Source organism: Anomalospiza imberbis, chromosome Z (assembly GCF_031753505.1).
Source record: "Anomalospiza imberbis isolate Cuckoo-Finch-1a 21T00152 chromosome Z, ASM3175350v1, whole genome shotgun sequence".
Lineage (NCBI taxonomy): Eukaryota > Metazoa > Chordata > Aves > Passeriformes > Viduidae > Anomalospiza > Anomalospiza imberbis.
Genome location: NC_089721.1, coordinates 25,587,338 through 25,603,895, shown reverse-complemented (window position 1 = coordinate 25,603,895; position 16,558 = coordinate 25,587,338). Strand labels below are relative to the sequence as shown.

The following is a 16,558-nucleotide window of genomic DNA, read 5'->3' as shown; positions in this document are numbered from 1 at the left end:
TGGGGTGGGACCTCAATTTGGTAGAGCAGGATGCCAGCAGCGGGTGGGCGCAGGGCAGCAGCCGCCAGTCTCTCGGCTGCCCTGGCCCCCGCTCACCCTGCCCGAGGCGCGGGGCGGGCGGAGGCGCGGGCAGCGGGAGGGCGCGGCCGGCGGGCGCGCACACAATGGCCGTGCCGGGAGACGCCCGCAGTGCCGCGCTGGGCGGGTCCAGCTGCCGCGGGCTCGCCGTGCCGTGTCGAGCGGAGCAGGGTGGGCGCACCTGGCCGAAGCGACCGGAGGCGGCGGCGGGGCAGTGGCGGGAGACCGCGGCGAGGGGCGGAGGGCGGCGCGCCGGGCGGGCCGCTCCTCATTGGCCGCGCGGCCACACCGCGAGTGCCTGAGCGCCGGCCGGGAGCGGCCGCGGCGCTGTCGCCGCTTCCCAGGTCGCGGAGCGGCGGGAGGGTGAGCGGGTAAGCAGGTTGCGACGCGGAGGGGAGAACCGGTGCCGTTCGCCGTGGTCCGGCGGCGTGAAGGGGATCCCCCGCCTCGCTCGGGGTCAGGTTGCGAAGATGTCCGGGGGGTGGATCCTGCCGCAGGCCTGGCGGCACGTCCCGGTTGACAGGGCAACGGAGCCACTGAGGAATGCGGCGGGCCGGCGGCTGGGCTCCGATGGCCAGGCTCCGGTGGCCGCCGGGGAAGCTGGGCGGCTGCCGCTGCCGGGGAAGGGGCGGTGACGCGCGGCGCCGCTTTCTTCTGCCTGCGCTCGGGCAGGGACAGGGGAGGCGCTCTTCGGCCCGCGGGTGCCGCTTCCCTGGCGGGTGAGGAGGACGGGGAGCGCCCCCGGCGCCGGGAGGGACCGCGGGCAGGGGCGTTCACCTCCGCGCTCCTCCGCAGGGCGCGCAGCCGAGCGCGGGGCGGCTCTGGGGCGCTGGTGATGAGGGCGCCGAGCAGGGGCTGAAGCCGGCGGCGGGCGGCGACCATGACGGTGTTCCGGCAGGAGAACCTGGAGGAGCACTACGAGACAGGCGAGGACCTTGGCAGGTGGGTGCGGGCGGATGGAGCCGTGGCCTCTGAACGCGATGGAGCAAGGGGCGAGGGCAGGCTTATACCCGCGTTGCCTTTCTACCATGTCTTAGGTGCCCGAAGATAGAAAAGGGAGTTGGATTTGAAGTTACCGCGTCTTTGCCTTTTTAACACGGATCTGATGAGATTTTTGGACAGGAACAGTTCCTAAGTGGTACCTGCTCAGCTCGACGCCCTCCCGGGTGCTATGCGACTCGTAGGGGCAAACCTGCTGTCGGCGGCGCGGCTGTGGCTGTGCGAGGCTCGCTGCTGTTCGCCGGGCGGGGAACTGGAAACGGGCTGGGCTTGGAGGAGGGAAGTTTGCATTGTTCACAGGGTAAAGGACTACGTTTGTATTGCGTGTTGGATTTTTCTTTGAGAACGTTGTTAAAAAAGTGAGAGAACCTCTATATTCCATCTATATCTGTGGTGAAGATGTCTGTCTGGGCATCGCTGCTGGAGCTGGAAGTCAGATTAAGGGATGTGAGCAGAGCACTGCAGATGCAGAGCTCCTACTTGAACCTTGATTCTTGAATGCTGTGTAGTCGTGAGCTTCTCCGAGCTCACGATATTAGTAATGCGCTGTTTTTTCAGTGCTTTCCATGTTTTCAGACAGTTAAAACACTGAATTGTGTTACATGAGAGTCCTTTTCATGTTCTTTCCCCCTTCTTTAAGGAGGAATCCAATGGCATTCTAGCAAACCAGTATGGCAGAATCCTTCTCTAGTGCTCATCCTGGTGATTTCAAAGCATAGGATCAGTGTTCAGTTAGCATAGGGCATTCAGTATATGCCCCCATATCTGCCTCTACGCACCTTTCCAGTGAAGGGTCCAATCACAGCAAATGTGAACAAGTTACTTGAATAGACAGGAACTTAGAAATATTTTGTGATTTCTTAAAAATAAATAAAAATAAGCATAAACTAAAACAAAAAAACCAAACAACAACAAAAAAACAACCAACTAAACAAAAAAACCCCAAAACCCCACCCAAACAACTAACCAACCAAGATGCCCCCATATTATAAGAAAGTTAATTGCACTGTATTTCTAGTAAACTTCATCCGATTTATATACAAGTTTGTTGATGTGACTTTGACAATAAATATGTACTTTTATTTCCACATAGTGTTCTGGGTTGACATTTTTCATACATCTAGAGTAACATTCTAGAACTGTGTTAGACTGTGAAGTAATATTAACTTGCTGGATAACTTGATAGGAAGACATATTATCATGCTGAAGCATAAGTTTGGATTTTGTGGTCTAAACAATTATTTTGGCTCCTAAAATTGTTCTATTTGATTTCCAGTTTTTTTGACGGGGTTACACGGTGTTCCAAAATTCAGGTTTAGGTTTCTGGACTCTTAAAAACCATCGTTGCACTTACAGATACTGATAAATTACTGACTTCATGGAACACAATAAAGACATGCATATATTGTGGGGTTTTTAAGATTCTTCAGGGAGAAGACAATGTCAATATTCAAATTTAAAAGGTGTTAAGGTTTATGTAATTTCTCCTGGGTTTTTTTTTAAGAGGAAGTGTCAGTGCAGTGTTTGTTCCCTAATACATATTTATGAAATAGAACAATTGCCCTTAGGCCAAGCAAGTAAGAAGTGTTTAAATACATGCATACATACGTTTCAAATAAATGTACTTTGGGAGTCGAAAGTCACAAGCTCCAGAACACAGCACTGGAGAGCTGGCATTTTGTTTTTACAGTATGGGAAGTGCAAGCACTGAAAACATTAGGTAGTAAACAACAAAAAAAAAAAAAAAAAAAAAAGCCAGAACAAATGGAGGGTTTCAAACTGGCAGAGTGTTAGGTAATGGCATTCAGTTTAAAAATGGTATATTCATTCTGATCATTTACCAACAGGTTATTACAGCACTGGGGGTTTTATCCATCCTAATGTTATGGAAGCTTGGCATGCATTCTAAACCTATAATATTTTATGAATTTTAAAGAATCTTAAAACCTGCTCTAGTTTTCACTTGAAAAAAAGGAAACAAATCTAAGAACCTCTTCAATTTTATCTACATATGTGAGAAAATACCAGTGGATGGTAAAACATTATGAAATGTTTGGCAAGATTTTCCTTTAAAAACTGAATATAGTTATTTAAAAGGGCCAAAGCTTTCACTTCAGTATCATTTTAAGAAACCAGGATTATTCCAGTGTGAAATGTTATCATAAAACCATGAGAGTAAACAAACCTCAGGATAATTGTTTTATGGTTTATTTCAGCGTTAAAACACTGAAATAGTGGTGGTTTTGACTTCTTTTGAACTTAAATTTCTAAGGTTGCACAAAATACTTTTTTGTAAATCTGTCACTTTCCATTCCTCATTTACCCCATAGCAGGTTTCTGACTATTAGGTTTGCATATAAATGTAGTTACCCTGAGGCTCAAAACTGAAAAAACAGTGAATATTAAAAACATCTTTGACTTCAAAATTTCTTGTATTTATTTGGGAACCCAAATTGTGAGTTAATACTTCAACTAAGCAGTGATGAAAGGTTCCATTTTGCAAAATCATCTGATTTTCCCCCTTCTCTTGGAAGAATGCTTTTATTTCCTCTTACTTAGCCGCAGGCATGAAGCAAAGAAGGTGAATAAATTAACAGGAGAGTTTTTATTGACAGACTTGTGTTTCAATGAAAAGATCCCCAAGTTCCTAGGCCAACCTGCCTTTTGAGAGAGCTCAGTGAATTTTAATTTGAATAATCTACACTGTTTTCCCTTGTAAATTATTTAAGTCTTTGTTACATTATAATACTTCTGACAGTAACTAGAGTAAAAAATCATTTAAATAAGAAAGGTGTGTTGAAGAAAGCAAATAGGCTGTAAGAATTAAATTTTTGATAGAAAGCAATAAAGGAGGTTTAAGTATTTCTTATAATAAAACCTAGCGTTGTTGGAAATAAGAAGGGATGATGGTGTGCCTGGGCTAAAAAAAATTGTGTTCTCTAGTTTTCTGGTATTTTACCATGCTTTTGCAGAAAAAGCAATAAACAATCATAGTACCGTTACCAAACAGTCTGAGTTTTCTTCTAGTCTTTAGTTTGTTTTCACTTATGCCTGGGGAGAATAAGAAAAAATAAATTTGCAGTTGTGAGATTTCTCCTGACAAGTTCATGGCTGTTAAGGATGGTTTATCTTAAGCTTTTGTACCAATGCAGTCTTGGGAGACTTATGAATCTAATGCTGCCTTTGGAACATATAAGATGATTGCTCTTGATTAATGTATGGTGTGTTGCATACACTTTTTTTGTCTTCCATCTTTCTTACAAATATGAAATTACACGTGTTACCTGTTCACACGCAGGCTACCTACAGATGTGTTAAGTAATCATCTAACCATCTTACCTAATGAAGTTTCAAGAGGTGGTAAACATTATCATGGAAGAGCAACAAATTCGCTAAAAGCAATTTTGTCATTTTAATTCTGCCTGCAGTTGCAGGTGGTGTGACTGTGCATTTTAAATACCCTGCTTCAGTGCTTTTACTTCAGTCTTCCCAAAAGTCAGGAATTCAAGTTCAGCAGTATTAAAAACGTCACTATGGTGAGCAAGCAAGTAAAGACCTTCAAAGTATACTGAAGCTTTCAAGATATGTTTTTTACCTCCCATGACTGGCCTTTCTTGGGAATTCATACAGTAGTGTGAGAAATGTGGTGTTGTTTAAATAATTTTAGGGAGAGCTATCCAAAGCTGTGTTATAAATACATACTGTGTCTGTGTGAGTTCCTGATTATATAGACGACAACTTCTTCCTTCACCCCCAACACCCACATTTGGTATTTTTGGTTGTTTTATTTTCCTTCAAGCTTTCATGTGCTTTCTAAAAGAGATGCAGGGTGTTAAGGTAAAGTTTTGGAATTGAAGAATGGTATTTGCATTGCACTGTGGTTCTCAATTTTTAGATTCTTGTTGATTCAGAAAGTAGGAAGAGGTATCTAACTGTTTTAAATGTCAGGCTTGTTTGGACCTGTTGGACTCACTAGGGAAACACTTGTAACTTGTCAAAGGAAAGATACACTGAATCTTGCCAGTTTTTGGAGACTGCTCTGACACTGCTCTGACATATGGGGGAGGGGAAAGAGAAATGTGAAAGATGGTTTTGTAAGGCCAAAACTGTTGCATGTGAACAACAAAATTTTTAACTATGGTACATTGAAATTTCCAGTTTCAGTTTCCTTGTGTTTTCTTGCTATAAGAAAGAAAGTAACATTTCTCCATTGTAAGGCATGTGTTAACCTTCCTACTCCTGCAGCAGTAAAATGGTTAAACTGAAGAAGCAGAAGGTGCAGACCTCTGCGGTCCCATTTCCTGTGTTTTTCTTACAGGCATAGTGATAAATACTGCAAGTGTGTAATTCACTGGTTTCATAACTACGTTATTTGCATTTTAGTAGTACATGATAATTAATTAAATTGAGTGGACTATACAAGTTTTTCAGGGAAAAGGACCTTAGAAGGAACTCAAAATGTGGATGACAAAGTCCCTGTTTGACCAGGAAACTTGGTTGTTTGGCGTCTTTGTGTGCTCTTTTGTTTTTGTTTGAAGAATCGAACGTTGTGTAATTCAAATTACATCAAATAACCCTTTTTGTGCTGTTTGTGAGCCATGTACATGTTTTATCAGTCTTATCAACCCTTGGAGGAGAAGTTGGTTGTTCCATGCTTTTCTGTAAGTCCTGGCTTTGATGGTCGCATGGATACTGAAAAGAAAGGTTTCTTAACTGAAAAGCATGGTTGCAAAAATTATGCATCTCAAGTCACTTTGCCTCCCAGACATGCCTCAAAATGTTTCCTTTTCACAAATGCACAATTACCTGCAAACTGCTGATTGCGCAGGCTGCAAGAGCTGTCACCATACAATGCCACTGGTGACAATTGCTGCTGTATAAAATGTGCTGAGAGGTTTGCTTCGTGAAAAGCACAAGAAGTGCTGATGCTTTTTTGGGTATAACTTGGTCCTGCTTACTTTATTTCTTTCTCTGCAGAAGAATAATGTCTGCTTTGTATGTCCTTTAAAATACATTGTCGTAAAAGCTAGAGCTTGCTGATTATTCTGTGCTTTCAGTTTAAATGCACAAATCTTTATAAATCTAAACTCATCAGGAAGAAGATAAAAATGCTTGTCTGATTTTTCTTCTAGCCAGGCTCAGTGAGGCATGACTAGTACCAGAGCAAGCATGTTAGGGGTGTGCTGAAACTTCAATATGTCCTTCTAGCTTTCCAGATTAGTCCTTCTGTGTTCGTGGGGGTTTTTAGGTGTTTGATTTTTTTTCCTCCCTATTTTCTCTCTTTACAGATGTTGAGCATGTAATTTTCTCTGCTGGAATTATGTGTACTGAACAGAAGTTGGCCCCTTTAGCCTAGAAAGGGGTGGCTGACACTGCCGTTTCATGAGAGCTTTGTTCAAAGCTCAGGCTACAGTGTTGATTGAAAGGATCAGTATCTCTTTCCTCTGCTGTGTTTCTCTGTAGGTTGTTTTGTTTCAGGGTTGTTTGTTTTTTGTTGTTTTTTTTTTAATGTAGTGCTGCTGCCAAAGGGGAAAAATACCTTACCTTATATCTAATTTATGTCAGGTGTACACTCTCAGATCAGCTGAAAGCACTGTGGAATCTCAGCCTGCATGGAGTTGTGATTGCCTCCATAAATCTACTTTGAGTTAAATATGCAGGAGGGACAGAGATAAAGAGTCACTTTACCACAAAGACAGAAGAGCATAAACTGACAACAAGGAAGTATAAGCTGGAAATTAGGAGAACTATGGGAGTTGCAATAGTAATTGAATTAATCTTCACAAAGTGTTGTTGCAGTTAGTCAGAGGTACTCAAAGCTGTACCAGTTTTTGGAGGAGATGGTGTGTTTTTGTGAGATCCTGGCTTAATGTCCAGTTGTCTTTCTGTTTTTAACTGGCTTGGTTAGAAAACCTGTGCAACTTGTTGATACAATTTTATATTCTGAAGAAGTTATGCCAGTTAAAGCACTGGCTCAGCAGCTTGTTTCCAGGATGGCAGTGACTTTGCAGGAGCTCGGTTTCAAATAAAACTGTTTCTCAAACTGTGTTTTGTCCCCCTTGCATGAAGATAGGTGACACAAAGGAGGATTATCCACTAAACCTGAACAGCATTCATTGACTTGCCATGCAGTATAATAGGTCCTACTTAACTATGATGAGTTCGTGGCTGAGATGGCTGAAGCTGAGAAAAGCGTAGACAAAGCCTAAAGATCTTCAAGCCTTTACTATTTTGTTGCTTGTTTACTTTATGCAGTGAATTTTGACATAATGTGAAATTTTGCAGAACTGGGTACAAAGGCCAGTGTCCAGAAGTTTAATAGAGGTGATGTTGCTAAACTCTGAGATCTTGTCTAGGAGGTGATACAGGATGAGTGGAGCCTGCACATTTAGGTCAATTGTTTTTGGGTGACATTTCTGTTAGTTTTGGTACAGTTATGGTACAGACTAATGACAGAGATTAATTGTAGGGGCAGGAATCTCTCCATATCCTTGCAGACCTCGGTATGTCCTTCACATGTTACTTGCAGGTCTTGTCCCCTCCATTTCAAAGAGATTGTTGCTGTACTCTTCTAAAGTGAATGACAGGTGCTAAGGTGGTGAAGCTGTGAGATGAAGCTTCTTGAGAAAGAAGATTTAAGACTTCAGTACATTTAGCCTTGTACCACTATGCTTGGAGTGGTATGATATTATTAATACACTGGAAAAATTAAAATGGTTGGTGAAACAAACTTTAGAAACTATATTTACATTTGCAATTTTCACAGATGGTTATGCAGTCTGGAATTGAAAGGCTTCCTGCGTCAAGGAAAATTACCTTATGGGACCTGTTGAAATGAGACCAGTATGAACAAGGAATATAAATTGTATTAAGATTGAGCTTGTAAAATTAAAAGAAAGAATTGTATGATTCTCTTCTGGAAAAGGAGAAAGCTAATAAGGCTACAGTCATTTTTGATGTTTTGAATCAGTTTAAACACTGTGTTTCAAAGTTTCCCGGCATATTGTAGTCCTTGAGGATGTAGTCCTGTTGTATTAAAAGTGTGATGTTGGCATTTTAAGGTTCTGTGGGTTTTTTTGGTTGTGGCATACGCTGATGTTGGAGGGAATATCTTGTAATAGGTACATTTCACACAGACCCAGACTAACTTACATGGTTTACAGCAGTGCTGTAAGATGCTACGGTGAGTAATACACGCAGTGGCCTGCAGCCTTATTCTCTTGGTTTGAGAAGTTTAATTTACTTCCCCTTATTCCTTCCTGTTTGTGCAAGCTGATGTGCCAAACCATTTCTGCTTCCAGAGGCAGTGGTGCTGAGGAGGAAGCATTGCTGTGTAGCTGTTCAGACCACACGGGTGCCTTGACCACCAGCAGCAGGGACCCTGGTGTGCCGCTCTACTAGAGTGGTGTGCCACTCTTCTAGAGCAAGAGTGCCATCCCCCAGTGCCATCTGCTTGCAGGTGCAAATCTTTGTTTGTTATGAAGCTCAGATGGTCTTGCATGTATTTAACAGAAGGCAAAATACATTACTGGATGGTCATGAACTTATGGGGATCTGTAGGCTTTGTCCAAAGCTGGAGACTTCATAATGTAAATTATAACTGTTTTTACATACTGATTGAAATTACAGTTTGAGGGGTTTTTTTTCTGAATTATGCAGAGGAGTGAGCTTTTGGAAAGGATAAAAATTATTTGGGGCAATAGCATTTCTTGCTTAAACAGGAGGCTAAGAACCTGTAACTGAACCAATGTACTGGAAATATTTTATTTCCACTCTGTCTTTATTTGTGAGCTATTAATGGTATGCTTCTAAGTTTTCATGAGTTACTTGGAGTTCTGCCTTCTTCCTGGTATGTAAATTGGCTTCTCGACTCTTGTACGTTTCCTCAGTTTTCTCTTAAGTGTCAATGGTTGTTCTAGCTTTCAGATACTGGCTATGTGTGCCTGTAGAAGTATGCGCTTAGAGTACCTGCTTTCATGCCATGGGAACTGATAGCAGAGGGACATTTTCCCCAGATCACAGTCTGTTGGACTAGTGCTCTGAAGTTGTTAACACTTAAGGGACAGAGAAAGGCTGTTCAGTTTCTGGAAACTGGTGACTTAACTGTCTTGTGCTTATAGAGAAGTGGTGTGGAGACTCCCCTGTCTTCTCTCCTATTCTTTCTGTTGCTAAAATTTTTAGAGAACTTCACTGGTGATGCGGTATATTGTAATTATGTATTTCTAAAGGAGACTAAGAAAGCCAATGCATAAAGCTTCAAATCATGTATATCCTTTGTGGTGTCTGTTATTTGGCACTGTGCTTACTTTGCCTAGCTATGTAGGTATACCTGAATGCAGCTAAATTCAGTGCCAAGTAATAATGTTTTATTCTGACATAGTTTACAATTAAGTTATTCTGCTACATTAAATCATTGTGGCAGTTTTAGTGGGTGACAAGGTGTGGAGTTTTCCCCCTTGTGTTGGTTTTGCTCAGCCTGATTTTTGGTAGCAGAGGAGCCACAGAGGTGGCTTCTGTGAGAAGCTGCTGGAAGTTTCCCACCACATCCAGCAGAGCCAATCCCTGATGGCTCTGAAGATGGACATGCTGCTGGCCAAAACTGGGGCAATGAGAGATGGTAGTAATGCCTCTGTGATGACACATTTAAGAACAAAATCAAAACAAAGTCACAAGTTTTTGCTCCTCACCAGAGAAGAGGAGGAGCTCAGAACATGCAAGGGAAAAAACATGGAGACGCCAAGGTCCGTGGAGAAGGAGGGGCAGGAGGTGCTCCAGGCACCAGAGCCGAGATTCCTCTGCAGGCCATGGCGAGATCTTGGTGAAGCAGCTGTGCCCCTGCAGCTGCAGCTGTGCCCCTGCATCCCTTGGGGATCCACAGGGGGTGCAGAGATCCACCCGCAGCCCGTGGGGATCCACAGGGTTGCACAGATCCACCCACAGCCCGTGGGGATCCACAGGGGATGCAGAGATCCACCCACAGCCCGTGGGGATCCACAAGGGATGCAGAGATCCACCCACAGCCCATGGGGATCCACGGGGGATGCAGAGATCCACCCGCAGCCCATGGGGATCCATGGGGAATGCAGAAATCCATCCACAGCCCGTGGGGGAGGTGCCCATCCCGGAGTGGGTGGATGCCTGGAAGAGGCTGTGATCCAGTAGGAGACCTGGAAGAGATGGGGGGGCCCTGCTTCCAGGCTGGAGCAGCCTGTCCTTGGAGGACTGCACCCTGTGGAAAGAGAGGCCCACGTCGCAGCAGTTTTGGGAGGACTGTGTGCCCATAGGAGAGACTAACATTGCTGCAGTTTTGGGAGGACTGCTGCTCATGAGAGTGAACCCATACTGGACTAGTTTATGGAGAATTGTCTCCCATGGGAGGAAGCCCATGGTCTCACAGGAGACTTCTCTCCCAGAGCAATGGAAGAAAACCTTAGCTGATGAATTGACCAAAGCCCCCACACACTGTCTCTCTGCACTGTTGGTGGAAAGGAGGGACGGGTTGGGGGAAGAAAAAGTGTTTTAAGTACCTATATTCCTTCTCATTATCCTTCTCTGATTTTGTTAGTAATGAATTCACTTTGTACCTCTAAGTTTTTCCCTTGGAGAGTTTTTTTATGGTTCTTATGTTATCTCACAAACCCTTTGTTAATATTTTTCTCTCCTCTGCCCAGCTGTGGCAGGGGAGGGTGAGCAAGTGACTTTTGTGGGTGCCTGGTGTTTGGCCAGTGTCAAACCCTTTGTTTACAAGGGAAAATAATACTAGTGTGGGTCTTACTTGGGTCCTACAACTTTGAGGCCAAGAACTCAGCAATGAATAACTCTGCCAACAAGGGTGGGAGTTTATTATTGCATAAGGAAAAAATGAAGTCTTGAATGGTAACAAATTTTATCTTTCAATACCTCTCTTCTTGCTGACTTGGACTCCTTTGTTGGGGCACTTGGCTTCTGTTGTGACACACAACAGGAGCCAAGTTGACATCTGCGTCACCTTACCTTTAAGTAAAGTGATGCAGATGTATTCCTAGAGATAGATACTTCGACTTCTCTCCTTCAGCTTTCTCTTTCTTTTAGGGATTTAGTTTTGTTTGCTTTGGGTTGGTGTGTATGTGTTTTTGTTTTGATGTGGTTTTTACTTCTTGCAAACACAGACTTCAAACATTTTGGTATAGGAGTGTTGACTTTGTTAGTGTATTATCTGTCTGACAATATTTTCTTATCTTCATGAACAGGGCCATCTGTGTAGAATTGCCATTGATTCCTGGTAAAGCAAAGCACGTCAGGGAATGGCTCAGTTCCTTATGTCTCATCTTTTCTCATCGCTTTTTGTTTGAAAGGGCCTTCTGATACTATTTACTTCACATTCTTGCCTGAAAGGAGGATATCTCTTTTCCTGGCTTTGCTGCCAGTACTAACATTAGCTGAGCAACAAACAAACCATTCCAGATTCTATCTTGCAAAGCTGGTCTACTTCTTCTGCCTCGTTTGTTCCTCTAGAAAGAAACCTTTACATTACTGTTCCTCCCAAGGGTGTGTTAGTTCCCAGTTGGTGCTGTTCTGCCTGCCTGCAACCCCACCCGGAGTGGCTAAGCCAGCCTAGCTCAAGGGTCAGAGGATGGGATGGTCCTGTTCCTCACCCACTGAGCAGTACTCTCCTGTGCTAGCACTGGCACCATCGTGAGCACAGCCTGGAAGCAGGAGGGGATTACAGATTGAGCTCCCTGAACTGGGTCAGCATGGGCATGTCAGACAAGGATCAGTGCCAGCCACCAGCACAGCATAGGAGTGTAGGGCCCATGGAATGGGGAAGCCTCTGTTTGTGACAGGTACTGGCTCAGCCTATTAAACCACGCTGAAAAGCCTGCACTGAGTGTGCTGTGCATCAGTGCTGTGCAGGTCTGGCCAGCTAGGACCACATAGAAGAGCCACTCTGAACTGGGAAACAAAACCTGACTGTGATTAACCCTGGACAATGAGACTGGTGACGGCACAGTCTGAGTATGTTTTCCTGTGGCAGCAGCCATAGGGTAGCCAGACAAGCCCCAGTTTGCACAGGGGTCAGAAAGGACAACTTGGAATTTTTAAATTTTGTTTTGTTTTGTTTTATGTTCTAAATTCTGAAGTGCCCAAGCTTGTCTACAAATGTGAATAGCTGTGAATCTGTGAATAAAAGCTGAAGATCTGGGGAAGCAGACAATTACTTGGTTTTAAATAGTGACTCATAAAACCATAATGTATTTGGAAGTTACTAAGACACTTTGCATAAGAGCATTGTGTTTGTGACACTAACTGCTTTGTTTGTAATGCCATATGATCTTAAAAAGCTGCCTTTAAGTCACAGAAAAGCAGTATTTTTATCACTGGCTTAAGTGATGTGTTTATAGCTCAGTGAGCTTCTTACATATTTAGTTAATATCAAGTTAATAACTGGAGGAGAAAATCCAGAATTTTTCCACACAAAAAAATTACTCTGCCATCTTCTGTGGACCATAAGGAGGTTATTTCTCCTTATGCTCTAACACTAAAAGGTTAGTAGTACACCTGTGTATTTTAGTGATTCTTCATACCTGTTAGAAGTAGAAAGTAACCAAACTTTAAATTTTTTCTACACTCTCAATTTGTATAATTTCTAGAGAAAGCTGAGTCATAACCTGCTTGGGGCTTTGCAGTCCATCCTCACTTCTGCTCTTAGTGATTAGATTTCATCATTTTTCTAGCAAGTGTTTGAATGACCCATACTCTATGACTGTATTAAGTGATTTTTTTCAAGTATACTTGAAGAAAGTATACAGTAAGACGATATACTTTCTTACTTAGACTTACAGGATAAGTAAGAAAAAAACATTTTCTTACATTAGCATTGTTTAATGTATTTAACAGGTGCAGCTGTGCTGTAAAGGTGGTGAATTTCTCTGTTTTTATTTGTGGCCATTCAACATAGATACCTTCCAGGGTCACAATCTCCATAGGAATGCTGCTTATAGGCACAGTGTTACTGTTCATTAAGATGATAGGTCATACACTACTAAATAGGGAATTTCTGAAAAGGTGAAAGGAAGAAAGGCTGTTCATTGTGACGAAAGAGTGGATCACACAAGTGAGGTCTGATAAGAATTATCACTAGACTTTTCTTCCCCAAGCTGAAGGACAAACACCAATTCAGGCATGCTTCAGAACTCATTGCTGAAGAGAGAAGCATGTAATTCAAAACACTAGTTATGAAATAGCAGCAAGAACAGTCTTTAGCATCACCAAAATCAAATGTTTGTTCTGCTCATACGTTTTAATATGCACACCAGGAGACTGGTGTGCATATTAAGATTTAAGATATATTGCATATTTAAGATTTTCTGAGCTAGTGATAACTGAGCTTTTATGAAGAGTTTAGAGTCGGATTTATGTCAGATGTGTCTTTAAACATTTAGCTAGATTAACTTACGATTTAACATTAATTTTTTTTTTTTTTGGCATTATGTAGTTATTACTTCAACTGCTTACAAGTGTGAGTACTCCACTTTTCATAGTATAAGATGATTTCTGAAAAGGCTTTAGCAGATGTGCATGTATTCAGACCAAATGGGCTTCTTCAAGCTCCAGCCCAGGCATCATTAATAGGAAATGGCTGATATACAGCTGCCTTGGAAATTTTACAGCCATACACATTCTTCCAGCTTATACACTAAATACCACTACATTTTGACTTGGACGTCACATTGGTATTTTAAACTCCTTTGTCTATGAGTAGACTTTGGTCAAGAGTATTTTCTCTAGTACTATCTAGCTCTTCACATTCTGTAGTTTGATAATTACTTAAGTATTTTGTTAAGGCATTTGAGGCATGGGAACATCTCACATTTTCACTTCTGTGTTATTTTTACCATCCCCAGGTTTTACCCAGAATCATACATGTGTTTAGACTGAGTTTGCTCTCATACTGGTTGTGTTCATTTTACATTTGTCATGTCACCACACTCAGTGAATTATTATTGTTCCCACTGTAACTGGAAAGGAGCAGCTTCGAATTCCTCTAGAATGCATGTATCAAAGGTTAGTGACTCAGAAGTGTCACTTGAGAGAGAACCACAGAATACCAAAATTCATTCAATCTCACATGACATTTCTTTTTGTGAAAATGGGAGAGACAATGCAGCTGTGAAAGTGTGGTGTAGCCCTTAGCCCTACTTTAGTCTGCATAGGAGAAAGCTAAGAGCTCTTGAACTTTGCAGTATTGTTTAGTCTCATATTAAAAAAAAATTTAAAAAAAATTGAACATACCACAGAGAAGAATGTATAAACTAACTCTCAGCTTCTCTCTCTTTGTCTGTATAATGCCTCTGCATTTATGTCACATTGAACTATATTAGATGAAACTTTGAAGTGAAGTATTATCCTATGGTAAAATGAATTCTCAGGAAGGAACCAGGAAAAAATGTTTATCTCCTGAGCAGTGAAAGGTTTTACTGCATCTGAAGTGTGGAAGCTACAGCCTTTAGATATTATATTATGCTTTTGATTACAAAGGAATAGCTAACAGCTGCTTTGCTTTCTTTTTGTTTTGTTTTGGTTTTTTTTTAACCCTTCTTTCCCTTGATAATGTTATTGCTGTTCCTACCAGGCAGTAACTGGATTGGACAGCATAAAAATAGTGTCTGACCATTACTAAGTCTTTTGTATGAAGTTTCAGTAATGTTGATAACTTGCATTTCTTGTCTTGTCTACTAGCATAGTGACAAGTATGCATGTTTGGTGTTACCCAGACTGTACAAGTGATTGCTGGATAGACAATATGAAACTGGAGACAGAGGTGAATTGTTTATATACATAGTGGAAGGAGGGAAGGTTTTGTTTCTGCCTGTCTAATGTTTGCCTCTCCCTCACCTATTCAACATGTTGTTTGTTCAAAGTGCTAGAAAAAGCAGGAAAGAGAATTTAATCTTTGACAACTTCCAGAAGAATAATTCTGTCAATTTCTTGCAGCCATGTGTAAAGCTGTTAGTGTGCCTCTATTTTGTATCTGCAGTAATCCATGGGTTTCCAGGAGAACAGAATCATCAAACCTTCAGTAATGCTTCCAGCTTTTTCAGTATGCCTTTTCTTCTGAACATCTGCTGCCAACATAGACCCAGAGCACTTTACTCATTCAAATTTGCATTCCAAAACCCAAATGTGAATATAAGAAAAAGAATCTGACATCAGAATTCCTGCTTATGCAAAAGATTCTGTTTTTTTTTCCTAAGAATTACAGAAGTTTGTAAAAGCATGTAATATCTCTTTGTTCTGGTTAAAAGTAACAAAAATCTACTTACTTGCCTGACAACTAAGCCACATCAATCCATTGACAAAAGTGTAATTTAGAATGAACAAGACAGTACTGGTGAGCACATTGATGTGAAGCACTTTTTCTATTTGTACACAGATGCCAGTTTTTCAGTGCCAAGAATGTTCCTTTCATACGCTACAAAGTTCTAGCAACTGTGCAACTCCTCTTTCTGGCAAGGGCTTTGTATGTGCTTGAGAGTTAAATCCTTCTACTTCTTTTCTGCTTCATCTCCCCCACGTGCTTTCATTTCTTGACCTTCAGTTGCACTAAACTAATTTTCAAGAGCACGGTTTGACCTAATTGCTTAGCAGAGTATGATCATAGAGAAACCCATATATTGTCTGATAACACTGTGGTCATTACTTCTTTAAAGTCATGTGCTCCTTTGAAAGAAGAAGACCACATTGTTTGCAGGGAGGGCTGTGTGCTGGTACTGTCCATGGAGGATTTAGTAGCTGCAAGATCTTTCCTTTCTCTTTCTTTCATAGTCTGAAATACTATTGCCATGCCACCTTTTCTTCTGGAAAAACCCTATCCTTCATGCTGCACAGCACTTCAGAAAGACAAAGTCTTGAATCTGTGTCTGTGTTTCTGCACATTGTTTTTTATAAGGCTTATGTGCAGGCATAATGTAAATTTTAAATGCTGTCATGATTTGGAAGCAGGTAACTAATAAGAGGTCATAAGTCAGAGTAGAACAAGAGATGGAATGACAGCTATGTCATGTTCTGAAAAGGCTCAAAGCACAGCAGCAATCAAATGCTGGAGGGAGTAAGGGAGCATGATTGCCTCACATCAGCAGTGCCATCCGTAGCTGCACCTCGCTGCAAACCTTCTGATGCCTTTTTCAATACTGGTGGTACTTTGTGTCTGGCTCATCAGGGCCATCTCTAAAAAAACTTGAAGGTGTATTCTGCTGCAGAGTGAAGCTTTCATCTATTGAAACCTGTGTTGTCTGTCCTTGCTCACTGTGTTGATGAATGTGGGGCTGCCCTGTGAAGAGTCTCTTAATGCACTTCTGGTTTAAGGTTTGTGTAATGTTAACATAAATGACAGAGGCAAGTGAAGGAATATTTTCTCTGCCTCCTTTGTAAGGTAGATGGAAATTACTTTCATGTTCCTTGTGTATGTCTATCTTTGCTAAAGCAAGCTACAGATTAAGTG

At 42.0% G+C, this 16,558-nt stretch overlaps 1 protein-coding gene across 3 annotated transcripts in view; it reads left to right on the top strand.

Annotated features, from left to right (window-relative positions):
* Nucleotides 1-350: 350 nt before the first annotated feature.
* Nucleotides 351-16,558, top strand: part of DAPK1 (death associated protein kinase 1) — an 85,503-nt gene continuing 69,295 nt past the window's right edge. Inside the window, exons 1-2 of one of the 3 annotated variants that reach the window (XM_068175805.1) lie at nucleotides 351-457; nucleotides 883-1,020. In XM_068175805.1, the coding sequence (XP_068031906.1) occupies nucleotides 959-1,020 (62 nt within the window). In that variant the 5' untranslated portion in view covers nucleotides 351-457; nucleotides 883-958. Of the gene's footprint in view, nucleotides 458-759; nucleotides 1,021-16,558 lie in introns of those variants that run through there. The other 2 variants (XM_068175804.1, XM_068175806.1) reach the window with 2 other exon arrangements.